Source organism: Miscanthus floridulus, chromosome 14, assembly GCF_019320115.1.
Source record: "Miscanthus floridulus cultivar M001 chromosome 14, ASM1932011v1, whole genome shotgun sequence".
NCBI lineage: Eukaryota > Viridiplantae > Streptophyta > Magnoliopsida > Poales > Poaceae > Miscanthus > Miscanthus floridulus.
Genome location: NC_089593.1, coordinates 5,266,707 through 5,287,744, shown reverse-complemented (window position 1 = coordinate 5,287,744; position 21,038 = coordinate 5,266,707). Strand labels below are relative to the sequence as shown.

The window sequence follows — 21,038 nt, the reverse complement described above, 5'->3', positions numbered from 1 at the left end:
ACTAGACACTTAATTCATCTATATAATTTGTTGATACTTCTATACTTAAGTTGCTACACAATATAAAAGTATAGATACAACGCGTGCAATAACTTATAAAAAATATTCCAAAATATATGCATAGTAAGTCTTGTTGATCTCATTGTAAGAAACACATTGGGGCAAATAGAGTTGAAAGTGGACAGTACATGAGTAAACTATATAGCATTTCAAAGAGAGATAATAATTTAATAAAGCAAACTAGTAGTACAAACAAATCATCCCATGCAAACTCTACCTAGGCCTCTCTAAGGCCACCTGAAAAGAAAAGTTATAGTACTTTTTTTATAGAATTACACCGTACAACGTAGATGCCCATAACACGCACGCACACTCATCTCTATGAACACACGTATGTAAACTCTACTCTTATGAGCACCTCCGAAGGACTGAGCCGGCAGATCTCGAGACTCACGAAGTCACCACTGGCATCTCGTTGTCGACGTCGCCTACCGCTGAAAGCATATGGCCGTTAAATCATGGAATAAATTTAGAAAAATGCGAGGACCCTTACCAAGTCAAAGACTTAAACCTGGGTAGGCATGTTCCATCGCAAGAAACCTAACCGGCTAATCTAATGATCATTTCGCGAAAAGAAAAGCTATAGTAGGCCATTCAGTTCAGCACCAGCCGGTCGGCCCATAGTGGCATGGTCGCAGGTTGGTACTCTGGCCCCACTGGTCACTAAATAGAAATTGCTTTCCTAAAAAAATAAATAGAAATTGCGAATCTTGTGCAAAAAAAAAGAAAAGAAAGTACGAATATATATTTTTTAGGGGAATTGCGAATATAGAAGATGACGACAACAGACACGGTAATATTGGGCGTTAAAGCCTGTGGGCTGAGTTATATACTCTAAAAGTGTCTGGCCCATGGATTCCAGGACTCAAGACCAGTTTTTGGATTCGGCCCTGCGAGAGTGGACAACAAGTATAGGACGGAAACGGGGCAAATAGTGCCCTTTTGGGCTTTGCAATAATCGTGTTCCTTAATATTGCATTAGATCCGTCTTAGTGAAGGTTTCATAAAAGATTTATAGGCATTAAATAAATTAACATAGTATAGTATAGATGAAGAAAAAGATAATGAAAGTTTAATGAAATAAAACTTATCTATACTATTTTCATCATATTAGAGTTTTTCGAAAGCTACGACATAAAACCTCTACTAAGACCTATTATGTGGGAACAGCAAATGGCCGTACTACTGTTAACGTTACGAGTCAATTTCATTCAAACAGCACAGATTTCTTACAACTTTATCCCTAAGTTCTTATAACCGCTAGCTTTTTTAAGGTGCCTGATTCAGTTATTCAATTAATTCCTCTTTTTCTTTTTTACATGTTACATTAGCTTTGTCCTAAGCCAAATATTATTATCTTTAACCAACTATTTAAAAACCCCTTATAGTTTCACAACACATGAACTATATATTATGAAAGTATTTCTCATCGTGAATTTAAAAACATAAATCTTATGACATGAATCTATATAGATTTTTTGAAATCAATTGAAGATACAAATATTCGACTTAGGACAAAGCTAATACGACATCTCATAAAAATAGAGGGAATAACAAATGAAAGAGTTAAATGCATAAGGTCTTGAACTTATCAAATGGTGTCATTTTGGTCCACTAACTTTGAAAATATATTTCTGGATCACTAAGCTTATAAAGTGATCCAGAAATACATTTTCAAAGTTAGTGGACCAAAATTAAGGGGCTAAAAATGGACTTAATCCTTTAACTTTATTAAATGAAAAACACGTCCACATTAATAGTCCTTTTTAAGGGGCCTGATCCAAAGAACACATCATAGATTTGACCAAACGAGGGATCTCCACGACGCAGAGACCTGGGATCAGACCAAATCCTGATGTGGCGCCAAGAAACGCAGACATGGCTCGCCGGAGCTCTGAATCTCTGAGCAAGATGTGCAGTGCACTGCCATGCAGGTGCAGGTGCAGGTGCAGCACAACAGTCGGAGGACGAAGCTACTGGACTGGACGTCTGGACTAGACTATGGTGTCCCGTCTCTGTCTCAAATCTTGGACCCCCCGGCACCAAACGACGAAAGCTTTTTGCTTTTTTCCCTGTCTCGAATCCTCGCCGAGATCTGGCCACCCATCTATCCCCCAACCTCTTCTCTTCCCCAGGGGCAGGATCGGAGGCTGCCTGCCGGTGCACATTGCCTCTGATCCACCGACCCCGCGCGGTCCGGCATTGCCGTGCCCCAGCCGGCGACCCGGGACCAGCTCGCCGCCGCCGCGAGCCGATACCAAATGGGGTCCTTCAACGGCCACGTGCTGCCGGGGACGCTGTTCCTGGCGGTGGGCCTGTGGCGGGTGTGGTCCGCCGTGGCGTGCTTCGCCGCCTACCCGCCGGCGTTCCGCGTCCGCGCGTGGTGCCCTCTCGAGCTCCCCAGGGCGCCCCGCCTCCTGGAGCTCTACGTGGTGGCCGGCGGCGCGTTCCTCGACATGTGCCTGGAGCTCGGTGGCGGCGTCCTCGCCCCCCGCGGCGGAGGCGTCGCGCCGGAGTCCAGCCTCATCTACCTCGAGCACGCCAGCATGCTCCTCATGTTCTTCCTCTTCGGCGCGCTCGCCCTCCTCTCCCAGAAGTGCACCAGGTGTGTTGCCGTTGGTCTCCGTACTCCGTGGATCTGTCAACTCTGTTCTTGCGTTGGTGTAAATTGTAATGCCATTCTTCAGATAGCTCAAAATTGGTAGATTTTTTTGTGAAACTCGTAGAGCCGAAAGTCGAACTGAAACATAAATTTGGTAATGATCGATCTCGTTGCATAATAATCTCGTGTCAAAGGTCACATTTTGCCTTCAGTTAACCCGGTTTAAGCTGAGCTCTCTGCAACTGCAATGGCGATCACCGCAGGTACCTGCCCCTGACCGACGGCGAGCTCTGCCTGGTGGCGGCGACGGCGTTCACATCAGAGTTTCTGCTCTTCTCCTACCACTCAGCCACACACGCAGGTCTAGAGGGCTACTACCACCACCTCCTCGTCATCCTCATCGGCCTCTGCATCCTCACCACCATCCTCGGCGCGCTCCTGCCGGAGAGCTTCCCCGTAGACGTCGCCGCCGGCACGCTCATTGCACTGCAGGGGATGTGGTTCTACCAGACGGCGCTCACGCTGTACGGGCCCATGCTCCCCGACGGGTGCGAACGGGATGCCGACGGCCACCAGGTCGACTGCCGCAGCCGCGCCGCGGAGGAGCGCGCCGAGCAGCTGGCCAACTTCCAGCTGTTTGGGGCCGTGTTCCTCGCCTTCGTCTACGTGCTTGGGTGCTATGCCGTTGCCGCGGCCAGGTACGGGCACCCGGACTTGGTGACGATGCATGGGGAGCACGTCGCCGCCCTAGAGTGTCGCGGCGTCGGTGGCAGCGCCTGCGCTGAGGAGTGTGTGGTCTAGTGGCGTCTGATGAGTGCATATCTGCAGTTCTGTTCTTGCGTCAGCATTCTCAGTAACAAGTGCAAAACATGGTGTGATCTGTTGTTCTTAGTGTTGTGTCAATTGTGAGCGACGTTTGAAATGAAACTTTGCAAATCGAGAAAAGTTTCAAATGGAAAATACTAGCTGGATCAAACGTTTTGCCACCGTTGCTGGTGCTTCATGACTTCATCCTACGACAAGTAGTCCTTTTTGATGAGTGAAGAGAAGTAGGAAACAGACACACCACTTGCCTCCTGCCTCCCTCCCTTCTGATGAGAGAAGAGATGTAGGAAACAGACACAAAACGGCTGAAATTTAGATAGATCAGAAATGTTTTGGTGATTCACAATCAGAAATGAGTCATGACACGGCAGTATGAGGGCTAGCTCAAGAAGGCCTGCAAACACACAACTGGATACACTATACTGTAGTCTGTACCCAAACTGAAAAAGATGGCAATGTCTTCCTTGACAACTGAAAAAGATGGCAACCTCTTGCAAGCCATTTGTGTGCCAGCATTTTTCCCAATTATTGTTCTTCCAGGTTGTTGACCGGCCAAATTTCCACTCTTTGAGTTCTGAACATTTGAAATTGCATTGTAACGCCATTAACAGTTAGCTGCTTGATGACCGTCTCTGCCTGCCACAGCTAGAAGTTGTGAGGGAGAGGGGATTTTTTTTAGCCATCCCAGAATCCTCTGCACCATGTCCATTGGTGACCTGCTTGTCTGCTTCATTCATGATGCCCAAAATTAAACACAAATTAGTGATTGACAGTTCATGCAGTTTCTTGTAAACAGACCACTGAGCTTCCAGTATCTCGCACCAGACCACTAAATTAGCGGCCATCGATCGGGCAGTAGTACTGCGCACCCTGGGCACAAAATTTCTGAACAACTATGCAGTTCTTCCGGCACTGCAAACAAGAGGTGGAATTCTGCTTGCTGTCTCTGAAGATTACTTCACCCTCTCAAACGTGAGCCTCACCCGTAACACGGTTACGGCCATGATCACCATGAAAGCTGACGACATGGAGTGGTGGATTACGGTGGTTTACGGACCTCAAACAGATGCGGACAAGCTTCTGTTCCTCCAAGAACTGAAGGACCTTGCAGCCCCTGGGCATGATAGATGGCTAGTTATTGGAGATTTCAATCTCATCTACCAAGCTGCGGATAAAAACAACACAACCTTCAATCGACGCCTAATGGGATCCTTTAAGAAAACCATTGATGATCTTCATCTAAAAGAAATCCGACTAAATGGTCGCTGGTTCACTTGGAGCAATGGCTAAAACAACCCAACTCTAACACGAATCGATAGGGTCATTTGCACCTCGAATTGGGAACTCCTTTTCCCAACTTGCTACCTCCACTCCTTGCCGTTGCTAATGTCTGATCACACACCACTGGTACTTCTGGGCGAGCTAAGTCAGGAGTCGAACAACCGCTTTCGATTTGAAAATTTTTAGGTTCGAATGGAAGGGTTTTTTTTAGGCTGTCCAAACTGCTTGGAATGAGCCAGTGAATTCGGTGCAGCCCCTCAAACGCCTTCGCATCAGATTGGCACGAACCATCAAGGACATCAAGAATTGGAAGAAATCCAAAATTGGTGATACTAGACTTCAGCTTGCAATTGTTAAGGAGATCATCCTTCGATTAGAGACTGCCCAAGAAGAACGAACCCTCACACAAGATGAACTCGATCTATTGAAACGGCTCAAAGTTCGATCCATTGGTCTGGCCCTCATTGAGAAAGCAAGAATTCGGCAACGCTCACGCCTCACTTACATTCGGTTTGGAGATGCTAACACGAAATTCTTCCAGCTGCGTGCTAATTCAAGGTCGAGGAAAAATTACATCCATTGCCTGCAAACTGATGATGGCATAGCTTTCTCACATGATGATAAGGAGAAAATCATTATTGAGCACTTCCTTAAGCACCTTGGCACCACTACCGTCAGGCCGGCCACCTTTCAATGGGAGGCCCTCGGCTATCAACCACTTGACCTATCTTCACTGAAGGCACCCTTTTCGCAAGATGAGATCAAGGACACCATTCAATCCATGCCGGGGGACAAAGCACCGGGGCCCGATGGGTTCACTGGACTTTTCTTCAAAGAGTGTTGGGAGATCATCAAACATGATCTCACAGCCGCCTTCAATCAACTCTACAACATGAATGCGCAAGGATTTGATCTACTGAACTCAGCCAATATTTTTCACCTTCCCAAAAAGATGGACGCTGCAAAAGTTGGTGACTACCGACCAATAAGTTTGATTCATAGCATTACAAAGATCTTCTCCAAATTGTTAGCCAACAGACTCTCCTCTCATCTAAACACCTTGGTCTCCAAATGCCAGAGTGCATTCATCAAACACCGGTGCATTTAGGACAACTTTCTGTACATCCAAAACACGACGAGGAGATTTCACAAAATGAAAATGCCAGCCCTCTTCATGAAGCTGGACATACAAAAGGCCTTTGACACATTCAATTGGAGCTACATGCTGGAGGTACTACATGCTCTTGGTTTTAGGCCAAGATGGCGTGAATGGATTTCTATCCTTTTTGGCACAGCCACTTCAAGAGCTCTTCTCAATGGTAGTCATGGAAGTAGTTTCAGTCACAAACGGGGTGTGCGACAAGGTGACCCACTATCACCTATGCTATTCATTCTCGCCATCGACCCGCTGCAAAAATGCTTGATCTCACAACTCAGAACGGTATCCTTACACCGCTGCCACTAGCTACAGCGAAACTGCGTACTTCTCTTTATGCTGATGACGCTGCTATCTTCCTAAACCCAAATCGAGAGGAATTGCAAGCAGTAAAGGACATGCTCCAAATGTTTGGCGAAGTCACGGGTTTAATCACAAACTTGGAAAAAAGTTCAATCCACCCAATTCACTGTGAAAACATTGATCTGGATCATGTACTTGAACTGTTCCCGGGTGCCTGCAATACCTTCCCGTGCCGCTACCTTGGTCTGCAGCTTCACACTTGCTCCCTGCAAAATGTGCACGTGCAACCCCTCATTGAAAAGATTGGCAATCGTCTTCCAAGATGGAAAGGACGGCTTCTCAACCGCGCAGGGAGACTTACTTTGGTCCAATCAGTGCTCTCCTCCATGCCGACTTACCATTTAACTATCTTCCCGCTAGCGGTCCGGGCAAGGAAACAAATTGACAAAATTCATCGTTCGTTCCTTTGGAAAGGCGATGATAATGCCAACGGCGGTCACTGCATGGTGAACTGGCCAACTGTGAGCAAGCCCAAGGACATGGGCGGTCTAGGAGTGACCGACCTAGACAAATTCGGTAGAGCTCTGCGCGTGAGATGGCTTTGGCAAGAATGGTCTGATGATCATAAGCCATGGTCTGGTAGAGACGTCCCATGCAATGAAGTGGACAGATTTTTCTTCAACGCCTCCACTACTGTTTTCATTGGCAATGGAAAGAAGACGAAGTTCTGGCATCATAGCTGGCTTGATGGCGAGGCCCCACGAAACCTTGCACCCCATCTCTTTGATTTGGTCAAAAGAAAAAATAAGATGGTCAAGCAAGAATTGAATAATAGCGCCTGGATCAAAACGCTTCACCACAAAATAACAACCGCCACACATGTGGAGCAATTTGTCTCTCTATGGAACAGGATTCAACTTGTGCACCTACAACCTGAGAGGGAGGACCAAATCAAGTGGAAATGGACAGCTGATGGAAACTACTTTGCTCGATCAACCTATCGAGCTCAATTTATTGGGACATACAATCGGCATCAAACCAAACTAATATGGCGAGCACATACCGAGAACAAATGCAAATTGTTTGCTTGATACTAATACAGAATAAGATCCTTACCTCAAACAACCTAGCACTCAGAGGATGGCCACACCAGAACTTGTGTGCTCTCTGCAGCGGGCCATTGGAAACCGGCTTACACCTTTGCCTAACCTGCCCATATGCTCAAGTGGTGTGGAACCAAATCTCAACTTGGGAGAATTTCAATATTCTTCAAGCTGCTCACCCGGTGCAATTCGATGTTACTGTAGTCTGGTTGTTCAGTCTGTACATGTTCTGGTGTTCACTTGTGATGGAACAGTAGCCATCGATTCTGCTAAAGTTATTTCTTTTGGTAAGAAATGGTCATGATCGGATCAGTTGTGGAAAGATACTGAAACTCTTTTGTCATTGGAGCTTTTGGACCATCTTTTTAGTGCAATCTCAATGTCTGATGTATGCTTCTTTTTCTTAGTGCAATCTGAATGTCTGATGTATGATTTTTGTACCAGGAGATCATGAATAAACTCCACATCTAATCACTAGCTCAATTAATTAGCATATTTTACACTGTCAGATTAGTGCAAATCACCAGTTGCCAGTGGTCTTGCAACTAGTTCCAAAATTGACATATGGATAATTTACATTTTGCATACAACCTAAACTCAAACAAATTTGTTTCCATGAGCCACATCAAGATGATTCAGTACACACCCAGGAAGATCTGAAGGCAGGCGCTTGAGCCTTGAGGTCCTCACGCACCCCTGTTCGCTTTGCTGAAAAGACAAGCTGAAAAGTGTTGCTGGCTGATTTGTTGTGAGAGAAAAACACTGTTCCTTCGCTGAAAAAGTACGGCTCGTAACACAAGCGAACAGGGCCGACCCATTCTTCTTCATCCTCAGGAAGCTAACTAATGTGATTCTGGAGGGCACACCTGTGCCCTGCCTCTTCTTGATGGTGGTGCTCTTCTAGGGCTTCCCATCTCTTACACTGTTCTTGGTTGTTGAGGTTACGCTATAGAACTGCAAATAGACAAGCTGTGATCAAGACAACGACTATTTACTCAAGAAACGAAATCATTCCAGAAGAAACAGTTGGGTTTTATTCTGACTTGGGAACATATTCACCTCACAAACACCGTGCTGAAGCAGCCTCTGAAATGGGTCCTGGACATTCAGAACAAGCACTTTGTCACCAGTGCCTTCAATGAAGGCCCTAACCCGTTCCTGCAAAGGTGAAACCAGAAGTTGGCATGTAAGGTACTAACAAGCAAAGCCATATCTGCTGAAGAAAAGTTGGTGTTAGTGGCATAAACATAGTGAAGAAATTCGTAACTCTAAAGTGAAACAACTGCTCCGGATTCTGGTTAGCCCACAATAAATTCAGTTATCTAGTTGATGCCCTAGTTACTTGGCTGCAGGCAAAAAAAAAATCCACAATACAACATCCTTTCCCAACATATTTTTCAAACAAATCCTAGGAACCAAACAAATGCTTCCAATAAAGATATCTTTGCTTTTACACGCGCTCAACTGATATTATTGATATCAGAAACTAAATAGCCATTAAATAGGATTTGCTTTATTTCATATATACTTCACTTGATCTTTTGAGTCTTCAGACTGTAAATAACAAACTAGACATGGTATGATGAATTAGCACACGCTAGGTAGCAGATACAGACATACAAATACGTAACCAAGAAATCTAATATCTTCTTTACAAGATAAACTAATTATCCCTGAATCCTTCTAAAAATTTCAACAAATAATAAGGGGAAACATAGAACGAACTTGGTTTTGCCAAAAAAACAAGGAGTTTAAACTCAAGGAAAGAAGGAAGTACGTCATATATTTCAAGAAGATCGGGTAGGAAATCTCTCTTTATAGCTTCTCTGGTCTGTCGATCTATAGGACGCCAAGCATTCAGAGCTATCAGTTCATCTACGTCCACATGAGTCTTGTGTTTTTCAGATGACTTTTCCATATGCTGCATCAATCTTGCCTACAAATAACAATAAGTTATACAAATCAGTTTTTTTTACATTTCACAAAAATATATAGAGAACAATGGCAAACAGAATGCGGCTAGCAAGACAGGCCGTAACATGCTGCATACCTCAGCATCCATGTCAATGCTCCTGAAGGCATCCCATTCACCAACACTTGTCCTGCAGAATGCTGACAAGGGCAGTTCCTCACCTACATAACCATTATAACACAGAGATGAGCTTTCCCAAAATATACAGAGGAAAATATCGTTCATTGATTCATGTGATGCCTATGATGAATGAATAGAAGAGTGATTCCACATGACTATTTAAGTGAAAAAGAAGATTTAAAAATAGAAGAGCAACGATCATATGCTTTGACTCCATAGATTTCCAGTACTGCGGTACTTATGAAAATTGAGTAGGGTGTGGTTTAGCTTTTAAGTGAGAACATCGTCTCGTTACTATTTTGTGAACACAGTCTAGAGCTTCTCTAGCATAAATGGAATGATCCAAGTCAGCTAGAACAAACAGCTAAAGCGCATTTAAAGCTTACCCCATGGTGGAGGAGCAAAGAGGCCCTTGATCTCTTCGACATGAAGGCGCGGGACATGCTCGATCAGCAAGCGGTCATTCATCCATCTGCGTGATCTCCGGTTACTGACCTGTGTGACATTGTAACAATGTGTATAAATCATCAATCAGCAGACCCCTTAGTACACAACATAACATGATCCGTATTTCATCTGAACTCTGAAGTATTCCATTAGAGCTTACAAACACATAAGATGCATATGGTTGGTTAAAAAAAAAGTAACTTTGTTATTCCTGCACAACTTCATTTTAAATTGACTCAACCATACACCAAGGAGGATGAGCTTCGTCACCTTGGTGACCAAGTCTCTTCCTCTCAATCAGCTGTGAACGCGACTTCACGCAATCGCCTGCGTCCACACGCCGAAATCAAGATTCCAGGGAAAAAAGTTGCCACATTTAGCTACTCAGAAGAACAAAATCGACACCGACATCCCCATCCATCCAAGAGTTAAATGTGCGTTACCTTTGGCGGAATCAAACAGGGAGGAGTAGAACTCCTCCTCCCTCCGCAGCAGATCCGCGGTCGCCATGGCTCGAACCTCCTCACGCAGTCCTGGGTCCTGAACCGCTGGCTTGCTGCACCTGCACCAGTCGATGCGGTCGGCGGAGGCATTCGTGGAGGCCGGACGGCGCAGCGGCGGGTGGGTCGACGCAATGAGCGTCAAAGGACGGGCGATTGGTCAACGGCGAGGGACGATTTGGCAGCGGCGGATGATGCAGCCTCAGCCTCCGCCTCCGCCCTCCGGTGGTGGAGCTGGGATGGGATTGGGGATTTGGAGGAGAGATTGTGTGTCCGTGACACGTGTTCAGTGAAAGTGGGGCCATTATTTTTATGGGGGCCGCGTGTAAGTCGCACAGCCTTCTCTTTTCTTCTTCTGCTATACTAGGCGAAGTCAAGCAAGCGGCTTCCTTGTTAACCTCTTCTGTAGAAGAAAGATTGAGCCACGAAAGCGAGAAGGATATATGCGGATGATGCTCGGGGCAACGACAACGACAGATTTCACAGAATAGAAAAACATAATAAAAGCTAACATTTTAACGACAGTCACGTAGCTTGACGTGCCATTGTCGTAATCGTGATTAACTAGTTAAGTTTTTTTTTTTTTTAAAATACTTGTAGAAGCCAGAAGCATATGAGGTGAGAGAAGATAATCCACACGTAAAAAAGAGGAGGGGGAGAGAAGGATGAACACGACAGGTAGTGGCAGAACAAGAGCAAGGTGTGGACGTCATGAAGAAAATGATGATCAATTAATATACTTTGCTCCACTCTACGACTACGTAAAAGGCGGAGCAGAGGAGGATCAGTGATCAGAGTAGAAGACCCACACAGACATCCACATCCAGGCATCCTCCCCCACCAAGAGAGATCGATGACTCTCTTCTTCTTCAGCTGAGCCTCAGCGTGAGACTGAGAGAGATCCGAGAGTAGATACATTTCTGCTTGGGCTTCGCCTCGCTTGCAGCCGCTGGGCTCCCCAGACCGTCCTCCTCCCATTCCTTGCTTGCATCGTTGCCCTCCACGCAACGCAACCCAACCCAACCACGCAATAGCAAGGCTAGTCACAGCCAAATCAATTTGCTCCACTCCAGCGCCCGCCCCCACCGAGAGCCAGCCATCCGCCCGTCGCAGAGCCGCCAAATCCCCACCAACCGCGCGCAATGGAGGACGCCGCCGCCCACCTCCAGCTCCAGCGCTCGCCGCCGCCGCCCGCCGGGGGCTGTGGCCTCGCCGTCAACCCCACCGCCGCCGAGTACGTCCACGGTGCGTCGCTCTGCCTCCCTTCCCTTCCCATCCCTTCCCTTCTCCCGTGTGCCTGCCGTCAGCTTCCGTTCCGCCCCGCCGCCTGCGGTTTTGTTGTCCGCGAGCCGTTCCCAACTTGCTCTCAACGATTGACAACGGAGAGTACAATACAACCCCCGGTGCTTTCGCGCTGAGTGGAATGAATTGGGGGCTGCTAGCTCGGGGATACTAGATAGGTAGATGAATTGGGGGCTGATTCCAACATGATGAAGTTTTCGCCTTTTTTTTTCTCTGTCTGTCAGCGTCAGGATCCAGTCAACTCTTATTAAGGCATGTTGGGGAAGTTTAGTTTCATCAGTTGTGCGCGTGCTCTGTACTGTTCCGCACTGCACTACTGCTGCGCATCCTACCCATCCATCCCCTGTTGACTCACAGTAATGGTGCAGCGAACTACCATGAGTGAACACCTCTACACATTTATCCTAGTGAGAAAGATAATATGTTTGGTATGTAAATTGAACTGTTTATAAACCAGTAGAATAGAAAAAAAGTGCACATGCTTTTGGAAAGCAAGGCCACTAGTCTACACAATCATATCTCTCTAACCTTCATGCCCACAAGGCCACAACAGAGTTAAAGTGCTAATTAAGGATACATGCATGTATATGATACTGCTACTACCTGTTCCATACACAGTTCGTTGGTTCGTTCCCAGTGCCCAATAGCACCCTATCTCTGCTCCATTTCAACTTGCGCTTGTTTGGGTTGAAGATGCTGTTAGCATTGTCCTCCCATCCCAGATAACAACGTACAGTTCCAGTTTAAAAAACATAGTGTCCTCAGAAACAGATTACCGTTACTGACCACTCTACATAATCTTTTCAGCGCAGGGCTACAGTGTTGTTCTCCCTGAGAAATTGCAAACGGGCAAGTGGAACGTGTACCGGTATGTGCTTCGTGTTGTCATAAGCTACAGCGTTGTTCTGCGGCTCCTGTGCCGGCTCGTGATTCCTGTTGCCACCTTGCAGGTCCGCGCATTCACCTCTAAGGCTGATAAGTAGATATCCCGACAACCCAGACATTGGAACACTGCATGATAATTTCACGTAAGAAACTGGGACCTTCTCTCTTCAATCTGACTTTTTATATCTTTATTTTCCATCTAACTTATGTCAGAAGTTCTGTTGTTACCAACATCGTGATCTGTTACCATTTATTTGCAAACCCATCTGTGTAAAATGGTGCTGCTGTAGTCGTTGAGATTATTACCGAAGGCACACTAGAAATAAACCCATTTATTTTGCAGGTATGCAGTCGAGACATTTACAGACTGTAAATACCTGGGAACAAGAATCAGAACAGATGGAACAATTGGAGAGTAAGGATTATCTATCTAATACGCTCCTTATTATTGCCTGCAGCGTCCTTTTTATCCAGACTGATTCGTGCAAGTGACAAATAATGTTGTAGCTACAAATGGATGACATACGGAGAAGCTAGCACGAGCAGGACTGCAATAGGTTCTGGTCTTATCTATCATGGAGTTCGTGAAGTGAGTCATCATGATCTGAACAAGCTCTCGTCCTTTTGTTCTTAACAAAACAGATATGTTGCGATTATGTTTGAGCTTACGTCAAACATATTTCTGTTTGGAATCAGGGTGCATGCATTGGTCTGTATTTTATAAACAGACCCGAGTGGATTATAGTTGACCATGCTTGTTCTGCATATTCATATGTATCTGTGCCACTTTATGACACTCTTGGTATGTTCACAACAGAATGACTATACTATAGGTCTCTTGGTCGTTCATGGTTTGTCTAGTGACAGTTTTTGTTCATTGTACATTTGTACTTTCAGGCCCAGATGCTGTTCAATTCATTGTGAACCATGCAGCGGTGGAAGCTATATTCTGTGTGCCTCAAACTCTAAGCATTGTGAGCTTTAATCACTTTTCTCTTTCAATTACTAGTTCCTAAAATAAAATTTGCAAATGAAGCCTATGATGAGGCTGCATGTCAGAAGTCATCTTAGTCCTAACTAGTGAGTCTGGAACTGCTCCAGGGATTCGGACCATTCTTTATTTGTACTGGTTTCTCTAGCATAAAAAACATCGTATAGTATGGTACAAGTGGCAGCCATGACAACCTTTTTGCAGGCCCATATACATGAAAGATATGGTTAATCTTGTGGATACTGGGGCCTGGTATTTAAAGAATAACATTTTTGTTCTTATTTTGAAAGCTACATTGGTTTATTGATGTCATTTAGCTTTCAACTTCACATTATTGTAGTATTATGTCATTCTACATTTAAAAGACATAGACTGAACTTACGACTATTATTTTACTCATGGCTATCTATTGATTGCAGCTGCTAAGTTTTATAGCTCAAATGCCATGTGTTCGGCTTATAGTGGTAAGTCCGGACTGCTTACTGTTGACAGACACAATGTAACAGTCATGATTATTCAAGGACCTTTCCTCCTTAATTTTCCTAGTTTCTTTTGTCTAGGTAGTTGGTGGAGACGATGCAAATATGCCATCAACGCCAGTTACTACTGGAGTGGAAATCATAACTTACTCCAGGCTGCTCATCCAGGTGCTCATGATATTTTTTTTTTTTTTTTGCTCATCCTTGAGTTTTGCTCATGATGATTTTTTTGTTTTAACTATTTCAAACACTACATAAAGGATACAATGGTATAAATTCCATAAACTGCATGATTTTACTGAAGTGGATACCCTTATTTCTCAATGTACTTGAACTTAAAGAAATTTTGATACAACCGCACGGCAGCCATTTTCATTGTCATTAATCTGGAATGGCCTAAGCCAAATTTGTAGATGCACTCAAATATAAGTATCCCATGTCCTTTTGTTTCCCTGTTTTCTTGTTCTTTTTCCTTGCCTATGTGCTTCAAGAGTTTGGCCCTTTCAAATTGATGTGATTTAACACCTAAGCCGCACATATGTACTTATGGTATATATTGTCTTCCTAGATTTTATACATGGGATGCCATGATTTCTTTTCCATCCTTTGTTGGGTGGAAGTTAGATCTATCTAGAATGCAAAACTGAATCTTCCAGTTCAGATTAACCTGACATGGGACGATGTTTGTATCTGCATGCCTGTATGGCTGTATGCAGAGGTCAGTTGTTTTTATTTTATTTGTTTTTTAGGGGAATTTTTATTTTACTTGTTGTATGCAAAGTACACATGAGATCACAGATCAAATGTTCTCTTTGGTCAACTCACAGTTTTTCAAGCTTCATAGCTGTATCTACATGCATTTAATGGTTATAGGCATACATAGCATGCTAATGCTGGGAATTACCTTTACTTTGCATATATATACATGTGTATGTGTTTCAATATTAATTAGTTTATTTATGAAATTTGAATGTTTAAGTTGTTAATACATTGTCATTAGTGTTTTAATTTAGAATAAAGAAGGGCACATCACCTTGTGTTTTCCACTTGCTCCTATGTACTGTGCGCCCTGTTTTCTGTAATCCTTCAATTCTTCAACTCAGGGAAAGGCTAGTCCTCAACATTTTCGTCCTCCGAAACCTGAAGATATTGCCACTATTTGTTACACTAGTGGCACTACTGGCACGCCAAAGGTAAATCAGCCATCCTTCTGATTATTCTTAGCTTCATCAGCAAAGTTCTTTTACTTGTACAGTTGTACATTTCAGATCTGTGATGTTGGATATCGTTTTTTCCCCAGGGAGTTGTTCTATCTCATGAGAACTTAATTGCAAATGTAGCAGGATCAAGCCTGAACATTAAGTTTTACCCCTCCGATGTGTGAGTATTTTACATATACACTCAAATAAATTTGTTTGTGCTTGAGCAACTTATCCAATTCACATCAGCTCTTAACATTTGTGACAATAACTTTGTGGATCACTCCTCAGGTATATCTCATATCTACCTTTGGCTCACATCTACGAGAGGGTTAACCAAATTGCAGCACTGCATTGTGGTGTTGCCATTGGATTCTACCAAGGGGTATGAAGATTCAACTTTATTTGGAATGGTAGCTATAACTACGTAACTACAGAGCAATTTTTATGTGCATTCTGAGAATTATTTAACACTAAACTACTAAAGGTTCATCTATAAGTTGGTGCCTGTAGTTGTAGGAATATGATCATCTATTGCAAATATGCATTGTGCACTTGAGTTGCTCTTAGTTTGGATGACGTTTTTTAAAAACTTTGGACGATCTTTCATCGTCAATACAATATTTTATCAATTTAAATTCACTCGTAGTAGTTGTTATGTCCCCTTGCTGGTCACTGTAACCCTCCCCCCACCACCCAAATACTTTTCCTTCTGTAGACTTCCTGTGTCCACACCACACCAGTTAACTATACCCATGCATGGTTATCTCCCATTTGTTTGCTGGTCTGTATGAAGCAAACATTTTATGTGGTATTTCTAAGTTACGCATCCGTACTTGCATCCCATAATTTTACCTACAAATCTACAATTGTGACTCTTTGTCATCTTTACTTACTACGTTAAATTCCAGGATAATTTGAAGCTCATGGATGATCTGGCTGCTTTGAGACCAACAGTATTCGCAAGTGTTCCCCGGTTATATAACAGAATTTATACCGCGTAATAAAACTATACCACTAGCTTCTATGTTCAGTGTAAATTATTAAAAAGTGATACGTTCTGCTCATACTGCTAACTACTAGTTGCTTATTCGATGTGTAGAATTACAAATGCTGTGAAGGAGTCTGGTGGGCTGAAAGAAAAATTGTTTCATACTGCATACAATGCCAAGAGGCAAGCAATCCTTAAAGGTAAGAATAATATGCAGTTCATTGAAGTTAGATGCCCTTACTTTTGTTTTTTGTATAACAGTTATGAGAATTTCTTCTGCATCCATAATGAAGCATAGGATCGATATAGCCAATCAGCCATACATGGATAATTGGATACTTGCACAACTTACTAACTTAGTAAATTAAATGGTAAAATAGTAAGGAGATCTCCTGGGTAGAAAGGAATAGGTGAAGGGTCTCAACCCCCCCCCCCCCCCCCCCCCCCCCCCCTTTATTTTTACATTTCCTGGGGGTTTCTTTTCCTTTTTTGTTGCACAGAAAGTTGACATGTATTTTTCCCCCCCTGAAAGGGCCAGCAAGAGCATTGACCCGATCTGAACGGAAGAAAATGGTCGATGTTCCAGTACCTTCTAGTGGAGTTAGAGTGGTTGTTTGTAGGGGTCCATGAAGTGACCATTTTCTTCTCTCTTTAATATAAGATACGCAGCTCTTCTGCATGTTCAAGAAAAAACTGAATCAATCTAATTTTACATTTTGATGCCATCTTAATCCATTTTTCATCGCATGTATGCGCAATGAAATGTCACTTCTATACTTTGTGCTATTAGGGAAAAATCCATCCCCAGTGTGGGATAAGTTGGTATTTAACAAAATAAAAGCTAGGCTTGGTGGACGAGTGAGACTTATGAGTTCAGGTGCTTCTCCACTGTCAGCAGATGTTATGGAATTCCTTAGGATGTAAGTTGTCTTCTTCTGAGCTCTCTTGGATGATTTTTGGAACTTGGTTTAGTGACAATTACTGTTTAAATTTCTATAGATGCTTTGGTGGTGAAATTCTTGAAGGCTATGGAATGACAGAGACATCCTGTATCATATCTGCAATGGATGTTGGTGACAAATCAATTGGTCATGTTGGATCCCCAATTGCATCTTGTGGTAAGCTCTTGTGTTTCAAATTCAAGGATATAATAAATTTGCTTGGGTAGCACTTGCACTTTGTGTTGAAAATAGTGTCCATGAATTCAACTTATAATATATTAATATACGTAGAGAAGCCATGCTAAAGTCAGGAGGCCTTTATTTGTTTTTAATTTTTTTTGGATGTTACTTATATTGATGATGCCATGATGGTGGTACTTTGAAAATCCAATAAATGTCCACTGAAATTAGTGCATTGAACAAACTTATCCTAAATTATTGTTTCTATGCCTTACATCCAATATTTTCATGGTTATTTTTAAGTTTTGAGTCTAACGTGCAGCAAGGTCCTGTAGTCACCTTGTTGAATGGATCATGTTTCTGGAATAAAACTAGCCTTTTTCTTGAGGAAGATGTCAATATTCTTTACCAATGACACTAGTCAAATGACATCCATATCCAAAATAATTGGTTATGCCTTTGTGCTTGTGCATTGTTCTCACAGTTTCATAATGTAGATCTTTCTCTTTTCATTTTCAGAGGTGAAACTTGTGGATGTCCCAGAAATGAATTATACGTCCGATGATCAGCCTTATCCTCGTGGAGAAATTTGTGTTAGAGGACCTATAATATTCCATAGTTACTATAAAGATGAAGTCCAAACGTAAATTTCTATCCTCCACTTAAATTTACCTTTGTACTGAATGAGCTTCAACTGCAGTAGATCAATAAATACATTTAAAAAACTACAGAAAAGAAGTCATTGACGAAGATGGTTGGTTGCACACTGGAGACATAGGTCTGTGGCTACCTGGAGGGCGTTTAAAGATTATTGATAGGTAAAAAGATGCACTGTTTTATATTTTAGCTTCTCTTATGGAATTAACATAATAATATTACAATGTTTTGCTCTCATTAAGCCACGATAATTTGCAATTTTTATTTTTAGTTCTCTTGGACTCTCGACACAACATCCATTAAAATCATCATAAAATAATCTCTAGAGCTTTCCAATCTCGGGCTAGAATAGAACTACTATCTGGTGTGACGTTCCAAGTTTGAACTAGTTCTTCATAAGGAGAAAATTTTATTAAAGTTCGATTCAACAAACCGAAGCTTGCTGGAAACTATCCTTCTTTTTTTTTTGCTTTCATGTCCATACATTTTCTATTATAATGTACTTGATAGCATATTAATAGCAATAATATTAGTAGCATAATTTGAATAGATCCAGACAAAGGTAAACATATATATAGCCTTGCAAAGCTACATAACTGAATATGAATGATGCAGCCCATCCAAAAACTAACTGAATTATTGAAGATCCTTCATTTTGCTCTTGCGAGCTTTTCTGTACAACCGAATGATCAATCAAAACCTCATTATCCATTCAGAACTTGTGTTCTTGCAGAACACTTTTCCTTGGTTATATTGTTGATATACATTTTCCCTAGGCGCTGTTTGATCTGACTATTTTTCTTCCTATGTTACTAATGCCTTACATTTTCTCCTGGATTCTAGGAAAAAGAACATTTTCAAATTAGCTCAAGGAGAATACATAGCTCCAGAGAAGATTGAAAATGTTTATGCCAAATGCAAGTTCATTGCCCAATGTTTTATATATGGTAATATTTATGATTCTATGTTGGCTTTATGATCATCAATTATGGCCATGCATGTTCTAAATCTCTTCTTTTGGATGCAGGTGATAGTTTAAACTCTTCCTTAGTTGCTATTGTTGCAGTTGAACCAGAGGTTTTGAAGGCTTGGGCTGCATCTGAAGGAATCCAGGTAAAAGTTTTAAACTGTAACGTTTGCCACCTATTTATTTCATCCTTCAAAAAAATGTCTGTAAGTAGTCTGACACTGATCCAACTTATAATTATGAAAACTGGCGTTCATTTTCCATCTTATGCTTTGGTTGAATCATATATCGAATAGAACTGTGACAGTCTCTTCCACTCCCTCTTAGAATGGCTGTTGTGAACACTAAATCCTCTGTTTTCAGCTGCGGCCTGTGGTCCAAAGGACGTGTAGATCAGGTGGAATTTTATTAGTTGCCATCCTAAAGAGCCAGTTTACTTTTCAACTATTTTGCCGCCCAATAGATCACACTAGATAAAATATTATCCAACTGTACCGTGTTATTGCCGCTTGCACATTCCTTGAGTGTTTCATGCCTGCAACCTGTTTCTCTATTGGATATGTTGTCCACTGTTCCTCACAGTAAAACTCAGCACAGATAGACCTTCAAGCAATTCTTTAACATTTGCACAGGTTTTGTGCTCTAAACTGTCCTTTCTAACATGTAGTGCGAAGACTTGAGACAGCTTTGTGCTGACCCTAGAGCAAGAGCTGCTGTCCTGGCTGATATGGATTCTGTTGGGAAGGAAGCGCAGGTTTCTCTATTCTGTTTTGACCTAGCAAATTCTAATGTTCAATGCCAGTGAAACTGTTGATCGTTTATTGATTTTCTGTGCCCTATTGTACCAGCTAAGAGGTTTTGAGTTTGCTAAAGCTGTTCGGCTTGTTGCTGAGCCATTCACAGTGGAGAATGGTCTCCTCACCCCAACATTCAAGGTAGGCCTCACTGGTGACTCTAGATGAAATTTACAGCCTGAAATGCTGAGTGGCTATGGCTTACACTCCCATGTCCCATCCCCAATACTTCTGCAGGTCAAAAGACCGCAAGCTAAGACATACTTTGCAAAGGAAATTTCAGATATGTATGCAGAGTTGCGGGAGGCGGAGGCACCCAGGTCGAAGTTGTGATCGTACGTGTAATGGTCAGAAGGAGAAGTGATACATACAGGCTTATACTGATATATCATGTATAGAATAATAACTTAATCTTTTACTGGCCCAGCAAATAATGGTTCCTGCAATGATCAGGAAGATTGAGGACAGACGGAGGCAGTGCTTGGACTGCTGAATGAATAGATGGTCCTCGTTATTCTGAACTTATTATAGTACTGAATGCCGACTCGCCGAGTACATGAATTTTTGCCCTTGTCCAACGTGCCACGTTAGCCTCAATGGAAGATACGTACATCATAGAAAAAAAAAAATCTGCAAATGTAAACAGTAAACAGTCCGTTGCGAACTGTAAGAATGTCGGTCGGTTGTATAGCAAGTTCGGTATTTTCTTTTTCCTATGTCGACACAGTTCAACATCATGGTGTGGTGAAGCAAGTTGATTGATCGGAACGAGCTGGAAGCTGACGAATACAGAAACATGTCTTTCTGTCGGTATATGGTATGCCTGATCTGACTGATCGTGTACGGACGGTAGAAAGCAGAAACGACTGCTAAGCAAAATTGACTGCAAGCATGGAAGCTTCCTATGGGCCTCAAAGTCCAGGTCCACTTCATCGTGTCGGCCCATCCCATGGCAGTCGGCGGCGGCGACTAATCTAGGCTGAACTTGGTTGGTGAGACCCATCAACCCATTCCTAGCCCAGCCCAACGATAAGCCAAGCCCGACCCGTCCGAGAACGAGAAGGTCCGGGTAGCCAGCCTTCAGTACCCCCCGCACAACATCCCACGAGACACGACACACCCTGTCTCCCCAACAGTCTCTCGCCTCCGCTTGCTCCTCCTCCAAGCCCCACCCCACGAGCTCGCTGGCCTGCGCCTCGCGGCCACCGCCTCCTCCTCCTACTGCTATAGGTACGCGCCGCCGCTCCTCCCCCTTCTCTCGCCGTCGTTCGCGTGTCCCGCAC

General features: G+C 43.2%; 2 protein-coding genes and 1 pseudogene across 2 annotated transcripts; 2 read left to right on the top strand and 1 right to left on the bottom strand.

The window, feature by feature from the left end:
* The first annotated feature begins 2,065 nt into the window (after nucleotides 1-2,065).
* LOC136504512 (uncharacterized) lies at nucleotides 2,066-3,589 on the top strand. Its single transcript, XM_066499447.1, has 2 exons — nucleotides 2,066-2,665; nucleotides 2,926-3,589. Exons 1-2 carry the CDS (start codon nucleotides 2,322-2,324, stop codon nucleotides 3,461-3,463), a joined length of 882 nt encoding a protein of 293 aa, XP_066355544.1. The 5' UTR covers nucleotides 2,066-2,321; the 3' UTR covers nucleotides 3,464-3,589.
* A 4,192-nt stretch (nucleotides 3,590-7,781) lies between these two features.
* On the bottom strand, nucleotides 7,782-10,843 carry LOC136504511 (uncharacterized; annotated as a pseudogene).
* A 318-nt stretch (nucleotides 10,844-11,161) lies between these two features.
* LOC136504542 (long chain acyl-CoA synthetase 6, peroxisomal-like) lies at nucleotides 11,162-20,271 on the top strand. Its single transcript, XM_066499481.1, has 23 exons — nucleotides 11,162-11,614; nucleotides 12,479-12,539; nucleotides 12,622-12,699; nucleotides 12,900-12,971; nucleotides 13,064-13,145; nucleotides 13,253-13,358; nucleotides 13,454-13,530; nucleotides 13,967-14,011; nucleotides 14,108-14,194; nucleotides 15,130-15,219; nucleotides 15,327-15,406; nucleotides 15,517-15,610; nucleotides 16,137-16,225; nucleotides 16,328-16,416; nucleotides 17,007-17,136; nucleotides 17,216-17,334; nucleotides 17,857-17,980; nucleotides 18,069-18,155; nucleotides 18,838-18,941; nucleotides 19,022-19,107; nucleotides 19,629-19,715; nucleotides 19,810-19,896; nucleotides 19,993-20,271. The coding sequence occupies exons 1-23, from the start codon at nucleotides 11,512-11,514 to the stop codon at nucleotides 20,086-20,088; spliced, it is 2,073 nt and encodes a 690-aa protein (XP_066355578.1). The 5' UTR covers nucleotides 11,162-11,511; the 3' UTR covers nucleotides 20,089-20,271.
* Nucleotides 20,272-21,038: the final 767 nt, after the last annotated feature.